The sequence below is a fragment of the Eretmochelys imbricata genome, chromosome 2 (genome assembly GCF_965152235.1).
Source record: "Eretmochelys imbricata isolate rEreImb1 chromosome 2, rEreImb1.hap1, whole genome shotgun sequence".
Taxonomy (NCBI): domain Eukaryota; kingdom Metazoa; phylum Chordata; order Testudines; family Cheloniidae; genus Eretmochelys; species Eretmochelys imbricata.
Window position 1 is genome coordinate 81,490,183 of NC_135573.1, and position 21,055 is coordinate 81,511,237.

The 21,055-nt window shown below is 44.2% G+C and overlaps 1 protein-coding gene across 1 annotated transcript in view; it reads right to left on the bottom strand.

The window, feature by feature from the left end:
* The window catches only part of CABLES1 (Cdk5 and Abl enzyme substrate 1), a 113,374-nt gene that overhangs the window by 40,285 nt on the left and 52,034 nt on the right, over positions 1-21,055 (bottom strand). Inside the window, exons 2-3 of the mRNA XM_077810371.1 lie at positions 16,427-16,498; positions 13,645-13,737 (exon numbers count right to left, since the gene is read on the bottom strand). Coding sequence (XP_077666497.1) covers positions 13,645-13,737; positions 16,427-16,498 — 165 coding nt within the window. The remainder of the gene's footprint in view (positions 1-13,644; positions 13,738-16,426; positions 16,499-21,055) is intronic.

The window sequence follows — 21,055 nt, forward strand, 5'->3', positions numbered from 1 at the left end:
TTAACTTTTCCTTAAAGGTCAGATTTTTCAGAACCTTTTATTATTTGTGTTGCCACTGCCCTCCCCCGATTTCTGCGAGTGCCTATCTGCCCAGGACTTGCTCTGCTTGGCCTGTTGGGAACGGGGGGTGGGGGAGGCCGGCCTGCTTTTGGCTTGCTTGGCCCCTCTCCCTGCAAGCTGGGCCCAGGCAGGGAGTGGAGGAGGTGGGACAGAACAGCTTCTCTCCTGCTGGGTGAGGGAGAGTGGCTGCTCTTGCTCACTGACACTGCCCCCTGGGTCCTAGACCTTGTCCTCTTCTCCTTCTATGTGTGCTGGGTGCCCTGCATGGCCACAATCCTGTTTTCTGTACAATGGTGAGTGCATGAGATGGGGCAGGGCAAGGGGGGCAGGGTAGGATGATGGGAACATGCAGTGGGGAAGGAAGGGTGATGGGATAGGGGAATGGGACAGGAGGAGGGGGATGTGGGAGTGAGGGGTGGGGGATAGGGGAAGGAGAGAGTGGGGAGAGGAAGGCGCAGTGCGGAAAGGGTAGCATCCAGACCCCCACCCCACCAGATTCTCCCCGGATCTGCCACTGAGCCACCTGCACCTAGATTGCTCCACACAGAACCCTCTCACCCCACATCTGGATCCGCTGAGCTAAGCGCCTCCACACTTAGATCCTGCTGGGCTGAGCCTGCCTGCACACACCTGGTGCACCTGGCGTAGAGGGGCAAGCCCCAGGATGTTTCTTAGGCTGTGTCAGGGTCCGGTGCAGCCTCACGGCTGAGTCTTGTGTCCCGAAAGGGGGGCTGCAGGGTGATCTCCCACCTCTGTGCAGCCAGTGGCCTGTACTCCCTGCTGCCATGCTGGAACCTCCACGTTTATTTGTTGACAAATAAAATTTGAAAAATTTTGCAGAATTTTAAAATATTGTGCACAGATTTTTTTATTTTCTTGGTGCAGAATTCCCTCAGGAACTTTTGCAATTTGAATTTCCACACTGACGTAATGCTTCTAGAAAATGCTTTTCTGGCATGTTCCACTCTCCCATTATTTGTTAGTTTCATTGACAAAGCAGCCAAGGGAAATATTAATGGGCTAGACAGCTGATATCACTACTTTGGTGGATTTTTCTGCTAGATAAGACTAATATGAAAATGAAACCTCTGGGCCACAAGTTTATAAATGCACTAATAATAGGAGCCTGCTGTGCAAAGGACAATACAATCCAACCGCTTATACACGAATGGGATCAAACAACGAAGAGATGGTTTTATTCTTTAATTCTTATGTTTTCACACAAAAATGGTACTAATTGTGCTACAGTTGAGAGCAGTTGCAAAGACTGTTTTGACAATGCACAATTGTTTGAGACTAGAGCTGGGTGGGAAATTATTTTCCCATTTTGGGAAAATTTTCAAAATTTGATAAAAATAAATAAATTCCCATCCCAATCAGGACAAAAAGTTAAAATCTGAAAAAAATATGATTCCAGTAAATGAAAATTGCAATTTGACCTTTTTTATTTAAAATAGAATTTTTACTAATAGTTAGCTTAAAAGCTGAAACAAAGTCATTTTGAACCAAAAATCCGAATTTGATTAGAAAGTGTCAAATCAAGATGTTTCAACAAAACTTTTTCTTAAATAATGTTTTGAACTGAGGAATTTGTTGAGACAACCCTGTTCCTGTGAACAATTTCAATTTTGACAAATTGCCATTTTCTGTCAAAAAAAAAAAAAAAAGGTCACAAAATTTCCAACCAGGTTTGATTGAGACTATAAACATCTACTTTTCCATGTCCTTTAATGAGAAATACATTATGAATCTGTAGAAACTGGTTTGACTAACATACAAGAGTTAGTCATTGGGTAGTTCTTTAAGGAATTGTGGGGAAGGTGCTCTATACCAGGGATCTCAAACTCAAATCACTACGAGGGCCACATGAGGACTAGTACATTGGCCTGAGGGCCGCATGACTGACACCGCCCCCCGCTGCCCCCCCTTCCATGAGGCCCCGCCCCTGCCCCGCCTCCTCCCCCTCCCTCCTGGAAAGTGCTAAGTGCCGCGGGAAGCGCCTGGTGGTAGGCAGAGGAGCGGGGACACGGCACGCTGCGGGGAATAACTCGGGGGGGAGATTTGGGCGCTTCAGCAAATAACTCCGTGGGCCACATGTTTGAGACCCCTGCTGTATACAGTACAGAAGGCTCTTTTCTGTTTTGAGCTAGTAGAGATGTTCCTTTAAAACACAACTGGTAGACCACTTGCACTGGAACATCAAAGACCAAAGTTCAACCTCCAGCTTAGGTAAGTAAATTGCCACGAGTGTGTGTTCCTGTCCATGGAAAAAAAACGCATTCTCACTGCTACGAGAGAGAGAGAAATCACACTATAGTACTCCTGACAGAATCAGATACCTCCAACCAGAATGGGGCCAGGTAACTAAGGGCATGGCTACACTGGAAACTTCAAAGCGCTGTCACGGGAACACTCCCATGGCAGCGCTTTGAAGCGTGAGTGTGGTCGCGCTTGAGCGCTGGGAGAGAGCTCTCCCAGCGCTCCTGGTGATCCACCCCCAAGAGAGGAATAGCTCCGAGCACTAGCCCAGCGCTTTTTCACACCCCTGAGCCAGCAAGTTAGAGCGTTATAAAATGTAAGTGTAGACAAGTCCTAAGAATATACAGAGAGTCATCCATCTTTTTTAATCAAAAGATCTATATTTTCACTATGAAACCAGGAGTTGCATACCAATAATATGATTAATTCAATCCTTAATTTGTTTTATTTAACCTCATGTTTTCAGTTAACCCCGCAAACATAAAATTAAAGCACCTGTCAGCATTTTCAAAGTTGGATTCCTCAAGCTAGGTGACTAAATACATCTTTAGGCACCTGAATAAGTCATGTCAGAGGCATAGGCACAGCACTCCGTGGGTGCTCCGGGGCTGGAGCACCCATGGGGAAAAATTAGTGAGTGCTTTGCACCCACTGGCAGCCAAGCTCCCCTCCCCCGCCGCCCCACCTCCTTCCCCACCCCCGAGCGCGCCACATTCCCGCTCCTCTGCCTATCTCCCAGCGCTTCCCACCTGGCCGCCGCCAAACAGTTGTTTGGCGGCATTAGCAAACTCCGGGAGGGGGGAAGGAGCGGGAACATCGTGCGCTCAGGGGAGGAGGCAGGGCTGGGGCAGGGATTTGGGGAAAGAATTGGAATGGGGGCAGGGAGGGGGCGGAGTGGGGGCAGGGACTATGGGGAAGGGGTTGGAATGCGGGGGATAAGGGGTGGGAAGAGGCGGGGCAGGGGCCGAGCACCCAGGGAAAAGAGGGGAAGTTGGCGCCTATGGTCAGAGGAAGGATGGTCCAGTGGTTAGAGTAATAGCCTATGACTTGGGAGACTGGGATTCAAGTCCCGGACTCACCACAGATTTCTTTTGGGACTCTGGAAGTCAGGTGCGAGTTTTGCGATGCTCAATTTTTAGCTGTACTGCCACCCAGTGGAATCCTCAGCCCTGAGTTAATTGCCTAAGCTCCCTGTACAAAGCACGGGGAGAGTTAGATGCTTAAGAAAAGGAATCACAAAAACCAGCAAGCAATGGGAAGCTACCTAAGCTAGCCACTTGTTGCTGGTGTCCTTCGTGACCACTGATGATGGTATTATGTCTTGTGAGTATGATTGTGGCTAATATGGCTGCTGAGTGAGCGGCAGTCCTTTTTGCATTGAGAGCATATGAAACTCGGTATTAGGGAAGGGATTAAAGTCTGTGCCACCGAATCTGCCGTGACTGTGCCGCTCAGCTGTGCCACTCAGCTTCTGTACCGCAAGATCCTTATGGAGATGAATCTTGAATTGAGTAATCCCATCACTGACTGCTGCTCACCAGCGTGATCTAACTGTTACTGACAACTCCCAGCTATAGATTCCTGCGTCACTGCTTCCAGTTATGCTTCAGTGTGTCCTTCAAGTGTTTCTCCTGGCCACTTTGTGTGAGGTTACTCACTTTCAGTTCTCCGTACAGCAACTGCTTTGGCAGTCTGGTGTCATCATCCTTAGCACATGATCAGCCCAGTGTAATGTGAAGCAATGAGCATGGTTTCAATCTCTGTGGAGTGGCTGTGTTCCAGAACCTCATTACTGGTAACTTTATCCTGGCATTTAATGCCGAGTATGCCACACAAGTGTCATACGTGTAAATTTTCTAGAAGCTTGATGTGATGCCTATAGCAGGTCTAGGTCTTGCACCCATACACCAAATTGGACAGCACAATCACTTTATAAAGGTTAGCATGGTTTGAAGCTTAATATCGTGTTGCTGCCAGACTCTGCTTGATAGTATGCCAAATAATAAACTGGCTCTGTTGATGCATCTTGTCAGCTGCTTGCCTATAGTAGCATCATTTGACAATGTGCTGCCAAGATAGCAGAAGTCTGTAAGAGAGTTCAGCTGTGTGTTGCTGATGGTGATTTTTAATTTGGTGTAGGGTTTCCCTGGTGCTGGTTGATACATGACTATTATCTTTTTCAGGCTCATTGCCAGCCAGTACCTTTTTGCAGACTCTGCAAATCTGTCTATAATCAATTGTATCTCTTCTTGAGTATGTGCTTCTAGAACATAGTCATCGGCATACAGCAGCTCATGAACAACTTCTCAAAGAGCTCATGAAAGACTGTGGCCTGTTCAGGTTGAAAACATTTGCCAGAGGACCGAAAACGTATGCTGATCTTGGCACTCAGGTCTCTTGCAGAGTCATCAAGCATTGCTGCATAAAAGAGATTGAACAGGACTGGACCACTTACACAGCCCTGCTTAATACCATTAGTGATAGGAAATGGGCCAGACAGAACACCTTCTACACAGACTCATCCAACCATTCTGTCATAAGTAACCTCGGAATGTTGGAGAATTTTTCTGGACAACCAAACTCACATAATTGTTGCTGAAGTCCAACTCTACTGACAACGTCAAATGCTTTAAACATGTTGATGAAGACAGTGTAAAGGTCCTGTTTCTGTTCTCTGCCTTTCTCCTGCATCTGATGAGCTATACATATCATGTCTGCCATTCCTCACGTTGGCCTGAAACTGCATTGCGACTCCAACAGCGTGCGATTAGCGACATTGCACAGCACACGACAGGAATTCCCTGGCCAGAACTTTTCCAGCGGTGGAGAGTAACGAGATACTGTGATAGTTGCCACTGTCAGACTTTTTATCTTTTCTCTTGTATATGGTGACAATGGTGGTGTCTTTGAAGGCTTGCAGTACATCTTCAGTATTCCATATATTGAGAAATAGTCTGTGCAGTTGCCTCAGCAAGCTCTCACCTGCACATTTGAATATTTCTGCAGGAATGCCATCAGATCCGGGGGGCCCTACAGTTCTTCATGGCACTAATTACAGTGTTGGCTTTGTCAAGGGATGGGACTGCGTCCATGTTGTCATATGTTGGCTGATCCACTACTCTTATTAATTCCTCATCTATAATGTTGGATGGTGTGTTCAGAAGATCACTGAAATGCTGTGGCCACCTCTGAAGGATTTCTCCTTTGAAAGTGGTCAGTGTTAAGCCACCCATGCTCATAAAAGGCAATGTGTCTGTGTGTGGGGGGTGGGGGATGGAGGCGGTGTATAGGATGATATGTCTTTCAAAGCAGCAGAGAAGTCTTTGGTCTCATGCCAGTCAGCAAAACCCTGGATTTCTTTTGCCTTGATATTTCACCATTGATTCTGCACGTCTCTTAGATTAGATTGGATGTCATGATACAGATTCCTATATGTGGTTACTGTGCCTAAAGGAACATGGGATACAAGAATCTGATGGAATTGAGGAAAAGTCCGGCACAGTAACAGGCCAAGGTCTGTGTGGGTTACCCAAACAATTTCCTGGGGCAACCCATGGAATAAGGCAGGGGCACTTGGCCAATCAGATGGCTGCAGGCTACCATCACCCTAGGTCTTGTGGGCGGTACTTCCTGCGGTGCCTGTTCTCCACAGTGCTTCCCAGCTGTGCCTCTGCAGGGCCTTCTGGTGGCACTGTGGGACTATTGGCCACCACAGGCTCTGCAAGATCTAGGTTCTATGCCCTTACAAAGGAGCTTATTGTTCCAGCTGGCCTGACAAGTTGAATGTACCCCAACTAGCTGTCATACCTTACATGTTAGCTTTTAGATATAGGTTATCAATAGAAAACTAACACCAGACTGATCATTAATATTATTGCATGATGTATGTACAAAGAACAAATTCAAAATTGCAAACATATTGGAAATTATGTTATCAAAGTGTGTCTACCAGGTAGGTCTAAAGTTACTCCACCATAGACAAAGGAATGTGGTTCTGCCACCTGGAAGGCATCTCCAAAATACACAGACAATGGGAATGCAAATTACATAGAAGGTAAACAGGACCATCACGACAGCAGGGGGAGGTGATTGCAGGAAAGAGACCATCATGAAACATGGTTTTGTAATTTTAGGGGTCCTGACCCAAAAAGAAGCTGTGGGATTGCAAGATTATTCTAAGGGGGATTGCGGTTTTGCGACCCTTACTTCTGCGCTGCTGCAGGTGGCGGTGCTGCCTTTAGAGCTGGGCAGCTGGAGAGCAGCGGCTGCTGGCCGGGAGCCCAGCTCTGAAGGCAGAGTGGCCGCCAGCAGCAGGGCAGAAGTAAGGATGGCCTGGCATGGTATTGCCACCCTTACTTCTGCGCTGCTGCTGCCTGCAGAGCTGGGCGCCCAGCCAGCAGCCACCACTCTCCAGCTACCCAGCTCTGAAGGCAGCGCAGAAGCAAGGGCGGCAATACCATGATCCCCCCTAAAATAACTTTGTGACCCCCCTGCAACTCCCTTTTGGGTCAGGACCCCCAATTTGAGAAACTCTGCTCTCCCCCATGAAGTCGGTGTGGTATAGGGTAAGAGCACACAAAAGACCAGATTTTGGGGGGCGGACGGGACATGACACACCATATTTCACAGTCTGTGACACGTTTTTCATGGCTGTGAATTTGGTAGGGCTCTATTTATACTTGAACTCATTTAAAATCCTTTCTCTTTTTGTTAATAAACTTGCTTTAATCTAAACCAAACCCGTGCTGTGCTTGATTGTTAACTCCACTTAATGTGACAAGTTGCTTGGTAGTATATCTCTAAAAGGAGCAAATGAACTTTAATATCTCTCTGACTGGTCCAGGAGAGGACTGGACATTGCAGAGAACACAGTATTGGGAAAATTCAGGACTGGGAGGTGTTGGTTTCACCTTGTCAGCTGTAACCAAGGCTGGTGGAGGCCAGAGTGTAGCGGGGGCATAACAGGAAGGCTGCTGGAATCAGAACTGCTGAGTCAAAGCTGCTTAAAGACACTCAGTGCATGCTTGTACGCTGTCTGGAAGTGTTCAGATGAGAATCACTGTAGCACAGCATTTTGAAGCGCTCAGGTTTACAGGGCAGGCGGTGACAACGCCTGACTGATCTGGATTGCACCCGGATTGTGACAGTAATTCTAGCGAGTAGGAAGTGCTGACGAGAAAGGTGCAGCCTAGCCCCAGCTCATCAAAAGAGTCAGACACCCTACTCTTTTCAGGATTCACAGCTGTGAACCCTCTCCTGGAGTTCGGCACCTAACCCAGGTCAGCCCTTCCTCAAGAAAAACCAGAGAGACAGGCTCCCCACCTATTATGTACAATAACACAGGGGCAGGCCCTTAGTGTGAGGTGGGAGACCTGTTTTCAAATCCCTGCTCTGCCTGGTTTGAAACGCAAGCTGAACTTGGGTCTTCCAGATCTCAGCGAGAACCCTAACCATCGGACTACAGAGCCAGTCTTCTATGAGTATTTCATTATTGATGCAAAGTGGAACAGTTTCAACAGGAGAGAGGGAGACCAGCCCCAGAATAACCAATAACTGTGGGTTAGGGCACTCACCTGGGATATGGGAGACATGGGTTTAAGTTCCTGCCCCAAATCAGGCAAAGTGGAGATTTGAAAATTAGTCTCCTAATATGAGTGCCCTAACCACTGGACTTCTGGGTATCCTGGTACAGCCACCCACCCACCACCTGCCTTCCTTAGCCATCTTTGTGTTGGTTAGGTGTGCTCCGAGTTCATCTACTGGTTTGGGGCCTACAAGAGAGAGAGGGCTTAGGTGTGAGCTGTGGTGTTGAGCAGCTGGGACGCACCAGGGCTCAAGCAGCTGTGCACATGCCCACAGGCGGAAACTTGGGCACCACAGGGACTTTACCAGTTGAAACTTTAGGCATGCAGGTAATGTAGGTGCCTACTGGGTTAGGGGGCAGCTGAGTGGGGGTTTTGAGGATCCCAGTGGTGCCTAAATGTTGGACTTAGGTGCCTGACTGCCATTTTAGGCATTTAAGTCCCTTTGTGAATCTAGCCCTTAGCCTCTCTGTACCTCAGTTCCCCATCTGTGAAACAGGAACAACAACACTTCCCCACTGCATGGGCTGTTGTGAGGCTGAATATCATAGGTACTGACTGCGTGGGTGCTCTGGGGCTCAAGCACCCATGGAAAAAAAGAGTGGGTGCTCAGCATCCAGGAATCAGAGCTTGAGTATGGAATGTGATGAGTTCTGTGCTGCTAACAACTTCTGCCCTTGGGGCAGGGAGTTTGTTTATAAACAGAGGCAGGGTGATTAAGATAACAAAAGGCTTGTCATTGAACTAAATTAAGGATCCTTAGATGATCCTGAAAGCATTCCCAAAAAGAAGAGGAGTACTTTTGGCACCTTAGAGGCTAACAAATTTATTTGGGCATCAGCTTTCGTGGGCTAAACCCACTTCATCAGATGCATGGAGTGGAAAATACAGTAGGAAGATATATTTATACAGAGAACATGAAAAAAAAAGTTTTTTTTCTCCTGCTGACAATAGCCCACCTTAACTGATTAGTCTCATTAGAGTTGGTATGGCAACCCCCATTTTTTCATGCTCTCTCTATATATATATCTATCTTCCTACTGTATTTTCCACTCTGATGAAGTGGGTTTAGCCCATGAAAGCTTATGCCCAAATAAATTTGTTAGTGTCTAAGGTGCCACAAGTACTCCTTGTTCTTTTTGCTGATTCAGACTAACATGGCTACCACTCTGAAAGCATTCCCAGGCACTCCAGTTAAAAGACAGGAAACAAAGGGTAGGAATAAATGGTTCATTTTCAGAATGGAGAAAAGTAAATAGAGGAGCTTGTACTGGTTGGGATCAGTGCAGTTCAATATATTCATAAATGGTCTGCAAAAAGGGGTAAACACTGAGGTGGCAAAGTTTGCAGATGATACAAAAATTATTCAAGATACTTAAGTCCAAAACAGACTGCAAAGAGTTACAGAGGGATCTCACAAAACTGGGTGACTTGGCAACAAAATGGCAGATGAAATTCAATGATAAATGCAAAGTAATGCACATGGCAAAATATAATCGCAACTATACATATTCAAAAGGATCGTGCCTAAATTAGCTGTTACCCATCAAGAAAGAGATCTTGGAGTCATTTGCAATACTCTGGAAGCACTGTTTCCAGAGTACTGCAAATGCATAAGAATTCTTCTCACTGTGCCTGTATCATCCTGAACTGCTGAAGGCTCATTCTGTGGCTTCAGAAGACCTAAAAATTATCTCCAGTCATTAATGGGGCAGATGCAACTGAATAATGTAGCTGTCCTTAATGTGCATCAAAATAATGCCAGGGAACCTAGGTGTAAAAAAGATTGCTGACAGTTTAATCCAGAAAGCTACAGTGAGACGTAACGTTTTTAAACTGGGACATTAGTGAAGACACCTTATAGGTGATTGCAAAGAACTTAATACACTGTAATTCATGATAATGTAATTATGTAGTTCATAACAACTGAATCATTATTAAAATAGTAAAGATACCAATGATAGACACATTCAATAACTAGAATATGAAAGAAGTGTATAAATATGCTGAAAATAGCCTCCCCCCAAAACTGACTGAGTGTCTCTCCCCCCGCCAACACACACCTCTTCAAAAGCACCCACTGGCAAAAACAAAAGTCAGAGCCTATGATGAATATATAACATAAAAGACTGTGAGGTGCTCAGATACTACAGTGCTGGAAGCCAGAGGAGTATGATAGACCGACCGATTTGATTTTCAAAGGTGCTTTGCATTCAGAACTCCCATTAATTTCAACAAGAGTTGAAGGTGCTTAACATTTTTGGAAAATCAGGTCATTTCCTTGGATGCCTAAAGGTGGATTTAGCCCAACTTGAGGAAACCAAGTTTGAACGTGTTGACTCAACATTTTATTTCTAACCAATATCTCTGTGATTATTTGTCTGTATGATGTACAGCATTTCAAAATGCATGTATCTTCTGTTTACTGGTGTGCTCTCTAGACAAAGGGATCTTTAATATGATTATGGAAATACTCTGCAAGAGTGCATCTGCCAATAAAGATAAGAAAGTATGCAAAAAACAAAACTTACTGTTTTCTGAACAAGAAAAATATTCAGTTTTCTTATCAGACATGTTATTGGTGTATAAACTAAGATAAAATACTGCATGCATATTGTACAAACCCTTTAGCAATTGTTGGAAAAAATACAGGCTGATGTAGATTACTGCATGTGGACCAAATTTCACTCTTTCATAAGCGAGTTTTTAATGCGAAGTTTTTGTGCACACATAACAGGGATACAAAATACATTTACATGCATACCACAGGTATGCAGGCACTTTTCTAATTTGTATGTGTAACTATATCTTGCTTGAGTGCACTACTTTATGCATAAAATGACAGATGCAAGTTTGGAGGTTGCTTTTGAAAGTTTGACACTAACAATGAGCCTGCAAAACCAACTTTGTTATACAAAATAGTCTCTACAACAAAAGCTAAGTTTAAAAGGAACTATAATCACACATAGCCAAATTCTGATATCTTTACTCATGTTGAGTAGCACTTTACATCACAAGTGGTCTTATTTCAGTGGCAGTAGTTGCAGAGAAATGTGTTACTCAGTGTGAGTAAAGCTATCAGACTCTTGCTGACAATGATCACACTAATCAGTGTTAAATTAGAATTTACATTTGTCTAGTCTTCCATGGGGCTAAATTACATGCTATAAGCTTAACTCTTTCCACGCATGTGTGCATGGTTCCCATTGCCTGCCATGGGAGCTGTGCATCCTACTCCTGAGGGCATTCTGCACTAAAAAATTAAAAATTCTACACCAACAAATTAAAAATTCTGCACACAATATTTTAAAATTCTGCAAATTTTATTTGTCAGATAAATGTGGAGGCTCCAGCATGGCATGGAGGAGCACAGGCCACTGGCTACACAAAGGGGGAAGATCACTCTGTAGCTTCCCCTGGGACATGGACTTAGCGGTGAGGCTGCACCCAACCCTGACACATTTCAAGGACTGGGCCTGCCCCAGGAACACCCCAGGGTCCTGCCCCTCTGTGCCAGGGGCACCGTGTGTGGGCAGGCAGGCTCAGCCTGGCAGGATGCAAGTGTGGAGGGAATCCAGGTGTGGGTTGAGAGGGTTCTATGTGAGGCAATCTGGGTGCAGGAAGCTCTGTGGAGGATCTGGATGCGGGGGTTGGGGGGGTGGATCTGGAGGCATATTGGTTTGTTGGGGGGTTCTGGGTGCAACGACACTGGGACTCTGCAGGAGGGTCCAGGTGAAGGCGGTTTGGGCTCAGTGGGGGTGTGTGTCTGGGTGGGGATAGAGCTCAGCAGGGGAGTCTGGATGTGGGGGATTCAGTGGGAAGGTCCAGATGCTGGGTGGGAGCGGGGAAGTGGCGTTTGCAGAGCTTCCTGAAGCCTGGGGAGAAATCTGGGGGATGGGCGGTGGGTCTGACCTGGCCCCGGAATCTGTACAGGGGCAGAGGAAGTCCAGTCCTCCCCAGCCCAGGTGGGACTAGCAGCTGAGCCCAGTGCAGGGTAGGAGCCACCAGCTGGGTATTCCCCAATCCCGTCCCCTGCCCCACAGTAATTTACTTCTCTGTTGGCTTCCCTGGGCACCCAAACATACTGCTGGGGAGGGTCTCATGACTGCTCTTGTGGCTTCCTTTTGCTTCCCCGTCAGAAAGCAATTCTTCTGCGGGGAAACAAAGAAATCTGCAGGGGATATGAATTCTGTGCATGCGCAGAGATGCAGAATTCCTCCAGGAGCAGCATACACATGCAGGGTGGACTTAATGGTAAAGTTTAGTCTATTACTTCCCCTCCCGCATACAGATACTGATTTTTAGGTTTTCAAGGAAGAGTCTGAGTGAAGCCATGAGGCACACATTCAGAAGCATATCTGTATGGCAAAACACATGGAAATTATATTTTTATCAATGGATAGGTTTCATCAGAGAGTGATTAATCTCCCATGTGGACTGGATGAAAAGTATTGGAATAAAGGTCCATGTTTTGCTAATGTGAAAGCCAGGATCATCTCTGTACATTTACCATATCCTCTTGTATTACCATCCCTACAGGTGGTAGCATCTCCTAAAGGAGCATCTCACACAAGATATCCAGTACTCCCTGGAGTGTGGGATGAGAATCTGACTAGTCATGGGGGTATGCAGTCTTAGCTCTGTCCCTCCCCATACCCGTGCTGGGATCTGGAATGGTGTGAGCGTGCATACATGCTGCGCCTTTACAAAGCAGCAGTGAGGGCTACTACTGAACACACTCCCCCAGTGATCCTTTGAACAAAGTTCCAAGCATCTGCCATGTAAAGGGAGATTTCCTCGGGTTGCCTTTAACTCAACCACTCCAGGTGCTCCTATCCTACTGCACATCTCAAGTACAGGAGGCCCAATCTTGCCCTGAACCCATCAGAGTAGACACAGAACTCATCATATTTATTGTTTAGTTCGACAGAGGCAATAACACTATATTTCAACCCCTTATCTGTATTCTCTTCTTTTGACAGAGCTATCCTTTTTTGCCTCTTCTTAGAGCTCTCTTTCTCTCTCTACTCACATTCCATTGTTCAATTCCCTTTGCTCTCCTCTCCAGAATTCCAATTCCACCATTTTCCTCCCCTGCAAAGTTAAACAACTCCCTTACCCCCACGAAAGGATCTCCATCTTCTAGACTACCAATTCTCTTGATCTCTCTTTCTCTGGGAATCCTATGTCTCCAGCAATCTGGGGCCAGATCCTCAGCCCCATTTCCACAGAACTGCCCAAACAGGCCAGCTGGCTTTATGCCCCTTACTCCTGTAACTTGTTCTGGGGACCACTTTGGAAACCCCCCAATCCCTCCTGGCTTATATGTATCAAGCAGAGCTTAGGTGTACCCAAAGATCTGTCTCTAGTTTCAAAAATGGTTTTAAGGGACAGTTTTAACCAAATTCTGCTCAGTCCAACATGATGGTAAAACCTGGTTAGCTTTAAACTATTGTAAAAAAATAGTTTTAAAAGTACTTTCCTATTACACAACTCTTTTTGTAAAGTAGATCAGGTCTTAAAAATCCATTGACTAGCAATTCAATCGATTAGTAATTCACTTGAAGAAGCTAGTGTGCATCTTCATTTAGAGAGTAACTTTTTAATTTTAATGGGATTTTATTGACTGTTACATAGTAATTTCTAAAGGTTAACTTTGCTGTGTAATGGTGCTAAATGTACTCTAACCTTCCTTGTGGCCCCGCCCCAAACTTCTGAACAGAACACTTTGCTTGTGCAGTACCTGCCGCTTCTGGTATCATGTTGCCGCATGTTCTTGATAAAATGAATCTTCTTAAAATTCTTTGGTCTGGGTGAACCTGACAGAGTCCGACATCTGAAAAATAAATCAAAAAAAAAAAATGTAGTCAGCTCCCTGCTGGACAGCTGAGAAGTCTCAACACAATGACAGGAAGGAAAGACCAGACAAATGATTCAAGTCACCCTGTTTTAGGAGTCAGCAGGAATGATGAAGACAATAAGTCTGGAAATGAGAAGGCTTAAAATTAAAAACACAAACTCCACAAAAACTCAGCAACATACAACTTCTCGGACTTTGCTGCGGTATGTTTGACACAGTTTTCTGGAATGATCAGTAATTAGAAATCTTTAGCTGAATTCTTGGAATGACTCAAGATGCAGTCTACACGCTTACATTTTTGGGTCCTCCTCACCCACGTTAAAAGGCTTCTGTTAGAGTTAAAATTAAAAAAAGAGGGTGCAGCAATCGGTCATCTGCCTGTTACTGGAGTGATTCTCCTGTTCCCTTTGTTACAGAGGTCAGTTATTTCTGTGATAAGTTATAAAACATTTGAACAAATAGATAAAGTAATTGCTTAGGGAAAAAAATCTCAGAAGTTCTAAAAGCAATTTTTTTCCCCCCAACATTTTTTCTTAAAAATGGTAATTTTAAAGATAAAGTGCAATAGGAGAAAAAATAAACCAGGACACTCCTTTATGGACTGAAACAGCAGTACATTCTGTCGATTTTTGTTTTAATTACCAAGTTATTTGATGTAGACTCTCACGCCCCTGAATTAATGCATTAAGGCCCAAATCGTAAATTGAGCAGCCAGGCTATGCACTGGGATGTTCCTCAGGAGTTAAGAAGAAAAGATCTTTACCCGATGATGAAACAGCAGCAGAACTATTCTGTACCTGCAGGCTGGAGTTGCCTCCATGGTGCCTGTACCATCACATAAGGGAAAGAATGGCCATTGTATCCATGTATAAGTAGCAGATCCACCAGCCCTGGCTCCAGCTGTCCCCGGTCTCAAATCCCAGCGTCGTGGAAACGTGCAGGGAGATCTGCTCCTCAGTGGGGAGGGAGACTAAACGTGTTTGAGATCCAGAAATCCTCCCTCTCTTTGCAATGGAATTGTGTTGGTTCCACTCCAGGAAGAGAGCTCCACGCCAGTTGAGGCAGGAGAGTGGGATTTGCCCTAAGAGTTCTATCCTGAATACTGTTAGATGGCCTGTACATAAAGTATCTTGGAAAGCCAGCTACGGTGCATGTATGCTCAAGCATGGTAGTGGATTTTCCAGGATATGTGGGCAATGCCTGTCAAAACACAGGAGAGGCTAGGATTGAACTTTCAGCCAAAGTTTCATATGATTTTTAGTGGTGGAGTTAGTAGCCAAACCTACTGGCAGCCAAATACCCAGCACATCTGGAGATGAACTGCTGTGAGGTGCACTGAATTTCTCGTAGATCCTTCTATTAGAGTGCCTGGTGGTGGTGGGGGGCGTTAGCTCTACACCTGCAGAACAGGCCAGAGGGCCCAGCCACACACTACACACCTTTGTAGGAGCTATATTGCTTCTCCACCTGCTCCCTGACAGCAGCTCCAGAGACACCCCGACCCCATGCCAACATCTCCCCTGACTCCCCACTGAAAGAGAAAATCCCCATTGTGGCAGGGATTCCACTGCAAAAGTAATACAGCCCTAGGTGATTTTGTGAATTAGCAAGTAAATAAACAAAATTCCACTTCACCAAATGCACTTTGTTTATTTCTTTTGCCAATTATGTTTCCATCTGAATCATTTATGAGACCACTTCATAAGGTGCTAGGGAGTGTCCTTTGTAAAAATAATGTAGTACTGGTAATAGGCCAACTTGCTACAGCCTCTACTATTAAATTTTTGCTGGGAGGTGGGGACAGACAGCTATTTTTTGTACGTATTAGCAAAACATGGATAAGCAAGGTAATGTGGTAAATACCAATATATGCCATCTGCATTACTGGGTCCCAAGGCTAAAGAGAACTTTAAAATTAAACTTTTGCCTCGCTGAATAGCTGAACTAGAAGCTTAACTCTCTGCTTGGATCTCTTTGTATACTTTTAATTTTTAAACCTACCGCTGCAGATTGCATCACTTTGGCCAACTGCCTAGTGACTAGTCGTACAATCACAGGGCAGTCTCCAAAAAGAAGCCATCTCTTCTTGGCTGCAGGATTAACATTGTGATGAGGCGGAGGATACAAAAGGGGTGGGAACAGACTCCTTAAGGGGAAAAGGCTAGTGTGCTGGATAATGAAAGAGCACAATTGAGCATTTTCAGCTAAGAACAAGCAGTATCATAACCACCAACCTCAAAATAACAACAAAACCCCAAATACACATGCACAAATAAAATAAATAATAATTAAAAAAGAGAGAGAGAGTGACAGAAAGCTTAAATTCAATTTTGAAAAAATAAAGTGTCTGTTAAATAATGATGATTTCATCATCATTAAGGCTCTAATGAATCCTAGCACTGACAATCACAGCTCTAAGTGCCCTTCCATTCTCTACCCAGCCAATTTATACGGTCACTTCTTACTGTCTAAACCTGAGTCAGATTCTATCTACCACCTTGTTCTACAAAAAGGAGGATAAACAGTATGGACCAGATTCTGATACTCTTCGTCCTGGGTGTTTTACTCCCTGAGAAAGGTATTGCTCAATATGAGTAAGGGCGGCATAATCTGTCCCTATTATACATAACAGGCAAACGGACATACAGACAGTGTATAAAATCACCTCCGTAGTGGAGCATTTTCCTCGATGTCCTCCAAAGTCTCCAGAGATGAGCGCTGGGAGATCAACCGACGCCTGAGGAAAAAAGAAATAATCACCACTGATTAAATTAAAAAAAAAAAATTCTTGTTTCTTAAGGGCAACATGCCACACTGTTGAATGACCTGAGCCACATGTTTTTATATTAGACTGGTTTCATTCTGTTCAGTCATACTTATCATGGAGATCCAAACTGATTCCTATCATAAATAAAACATTTCATAAAAGCTTTTCTATCAAAACAAAAATTGAATCTTTATGTTGCCAACCACTGAGTTCATGCCACAGTACTCTCCCCAGTTTATACCCAAACTTGCTTTTAGCTTTCCAGATTCCGTTCTTCAATGGGTTTAAATACCTACAGAAGGACAGCATATCATTTATTTTGTTGAAGATAGTGTAGACCTATATCCATATCACTATGAACCAAAACTGACTTCCTATCATTCACATTGCTCTAAGGAATGCATTTTATTGTACTTCTCTTCACACTCCGCTCCCCTCCAAACGCTATTTTCCTCCAGTTTTCACATATGTATGGGCAATTATTGTCCCCTGGTGTCTCACTGCTGTTGGGGGTGGATCTAAATATATAGTTCAAAGATTGTAAAACTAGCAGTAGTAGGTGCTAAATAGCAGTTTAAAAATGAGCTCTCATTAATTCGGTCACAAATCTCATTAATTCTGATGTTAATTTTATGAGGTTCTGTACGTAGCAAGGAGGTTCTCTTTGTTGAGCCAGACACCCCTTTGATGAAATGCAGCTGTCAAGGTTACATATGTTTATTTCCTTTACTCTCAGGTTTTTTGATCTGTATTTTTATCATGAAGAGATTGAAATAAAGAAAAAAAAATCATGGCCTAACACTTAAGAGGACAGAATTTACTCTATAGCACAGGCGAGGAGTGTTGTTTTTGTTAGAAGGAAAATAAGAGCAGGACAGGGGGTGCAGGGGAACTCCAATACTGCATTAAGGAGGATGCTGCCGCACAGCCATCAAGTTACTAGGGCCAATGGAGGCAGCGCTCTTCCCAAGCCTGCTGGATTGAGGTGCTGTGGAGAGGGTGCAGGAGTAGTGCAGGGACTGGTGTAATGTCAGTGGGAGGCATGTTTTGAATGAGGGACAGAAACGTGGGGAGCACCCACTGCACAGCTCTGCCCCTTCCTTTCCTCCCTACATTTCTCTGACCTCCCCCTTTCCCCTAGCACAGGGAAGGCGGGGATTCTGGGTACTTCCCCTGAACAGGGAGCTCCTAGTGGAGCTGCCATGGGGAGAAACTGTTGAAGGATGGGGGCAGTTGTGGAGGAGGGGTCAGGTGGCACCATTTCTCTTCTCTCCTAAGTCACTGAAGGGAAGGTGCCCAACTCTCCCCCGCCTTGCCCTTCCCCCCCCTTTCCCCATGATGGTTCTGCTTCATCAGCACTTCTGAGCTCCCAGAGAATAAAGGTCCCTTTGAGCACAATCTCTTACTCATCAAGGGATCACTGAAAACCCAGTTTTTGGAAACCCCGTTCTTCATGAAAACTAGTCTTCCAACTGCATTTTGAAAAAAAAAAATAGTGTTTGGATGATCCCTTACTCTAACAATAGTTGTCTCTTAGGATACGCTGGCCCCTCAGTAGCTGTGCCAAAACACAGATCAAAGGGGTAAAGGTTGGCAAGGTGGCAGAGCCCACCACTTTGTACCCTGCTAATTGGTACACCCTCTGCCTGACTCCAACACCCACAACATCCCACCCCCTGCACTGCTCTGACCCTGCCCCCAATATCCCTATCTTTGAACCCCCCAAAATCTGAAAATATTATGAGTAGCTCATGAAGACAGATACTGTGTATCAGGCAACCCCTTGATCAAATGACCTAGCGACTTGCTTTCCTTTGATCACACTCCATCCCATTGTTCAGGAAATAGCTGAAGATCAAGAGTCATGATTACATTACTCTAACTGCTTACTGGAATCTTTCATCTTCTCTCTGTAATTAATGCTGACTTCCTTGACAATACTTTTCAATTAGAAGTAGAGTCTGCATGTGGATGTTAGAGCACTTTAAAATATTACTCTGAAATTGGAAATTTTGGACATCCATAAGGAGACCCAGCAGAATGCAGGTGGAGAGCAAGGAACACGCACAACACACATCAGTGAAAGCTGACAGCTGAGCTGGAACTCAGTGCATGGATGCAGCTCAGGTTCAATGGCCAGAGCACATCACATTGAGCCAGCCAATTACTGTGACAACAGATTGACAGCAAATCATCTGTCTTGCGACAGATCACTAGTTTTGCTGCACATACACATTTTACTCTCTTAGGTTCATTGGTTCTAGGTTGACCCACGGTGTAGCAGTCACTCTGCCCTCAATAACTTTTAAAATATTGCTTCCCCAAAGGGGCAGTGGGTACTGTGCATTAGCTAAGACAAATGCCAAGTGGGTGAGGATCAGAACAAAAGCCTAAGCCCGTATGTGGGCGGGGGGGGGGGAGGGCAGTTCTAAGAACCAGGTGACTTTATAAATACATAATTTTTAGGAGATCTGTATTTAATGAATGCCTAGCTTAAATGACCCCAAATATGAACCACTAAACTTACACTGCATCCCCTGAGCGACAGCAAGTTTCAAGACAATCTTGAGTACAGTTTTAGAGTACTTAGCCAGCCAATTACTATAACAACACATGAAAACAAAACAAGGCACCAAAAAAAAAAAAAAAAGAAGGGGGAGTAAGGAAAAAAAAAATCTAGCTTTCGTGCAATGTCACAGTTGATATTAACCCTGGTGAGCCCATTCAAACGCTCCTGTCCCATAGTTGAACTGTGATAGTTCTTTATGTGCTTCAACATGTCAGACAGGTTATTATCCCCTATCACTGAATCAAAACTCAAGCACGCAAGGTATAATATAACAGGCTGAGCTGAAGAGAAAGGGATGACATATATATAGTAAATACAGACACAGACACAGAGGGATAGTGTCCAAAAATTTCAAACATGTGTCCTCACTAAACTCACTGTACAAGATTGTCCCCACATATTTTCACCTTGAATCTGGGCCTATAGACTACAAAGCCTATGACGATGGTCAAGCTCCCAAGTTAGGGCTCAACCAACCAACCAGTCACCTCTTTTAGAAATCATATGAAGATAATAATGAGGAATTCTCACACATAAATAATTCCTTAGTCAACTAGATGTAAAACTATAAAGACACTAAAATGTAACAATTCTCTACCTTTCAACATGCACTTGATCCAGCACCAGCCACTAGTAGTGGTTTGTTTATATAATCAGCTGATCTGAGAGGACATGTTTATCAGGGTGTAATCCTGTGCCATCAGAACCGATATATTTTATTAATATTTATGAACATTTTAAACTCTTTAATATGATAAAATCTATATCAGTTAAAAAAAAATATGTCTTTTACCAAATCACATCTCTTATTTGCTTAAATTTGCAGCTCTAAGCTGAGAGTGTGTCTCACATTTTGGTCCGATAGGGATGGGCATAAAAACAAGTTGCGAAACTTATCAAATGCCAAAAAATTAACAAGTGTCTAAATTTGAGGCTCCCTTTGAACTTGAGGCCCAGGCCAAATGGCCCTCCTGGCCCCCCCTCTGATAGGCCTTGTGTCAGATTGAGCCATGATTTAACGTCATACCTTTAAACCCTACTCAAGACAAAGCCATAAACATGTCCATTTTCTTCCCATCGCTAGTCCTTTTTCACTTTGTGTTCTTGAGAACAAAAAGTTTGCAACCAAATTCTGTCCAGTGTGGAGGACTATTCCTAGTGCTTTACCCTACTTGTGCAAATACGTAGCCTTTGCTCATACTTGTCCTGGAATGCAGCTCCCTGCTGTTCACAGTGCAGTGCATTTGTGTAATTTGCAGAGTAGTTTGAGAGATTAAAAGAAGTGAGCCAAACTATGAGCTACAGCAGTAACATTCCTTACATTTACAGCGGAATATTATGTATAACAAATGCTCAAGCAAAGAAATTCCAAGGATTATGGGTTCCCTAGCGGAATCTGAGCTTTCACTGAAAAAACATAGTCCATTTGGATGTGAAGGTAGCCTTGAGAAGATGTACTGCTTTGAGTCGTATCCAGGCAGACTGAAACAATAGCATTGAGTGTGAATTTCCTCCAATTCATCAGGGGGACGTACTTTTGAAGCCTAATTATGATCACTTAAATGCCAACATGATAAGCCTTTTCACAACTGAATGTCATACTAGAAACAGCAACTAAGGAACAGGTTTCAGAGTAACAGCTGTGTTAACCTGTATTCGCAAAAAGAAAAGGAGTACTTGTGGCACCTTAGAGACTAACCAATTTATTTGAGCATAAGCTTTCTTGAGCTACAGCTCACTTCATCACTTCATTATGCTCAGATAAATTGTTTAGTCCCTAAGGTGCCACAAGTACTCCTTTTCTTTCAACTAAGGAACGTTATCTTCTGTGAACGAACCCACATCCTGTGTTGCACAAACATTAAAAAAGGACTTTTTTAAAGGAATAAAGCTTTTGAAATGGTAAACTATAGAAATAATGCTGTAAATGGGGGCATTTGACTTTATTTGCATTGACA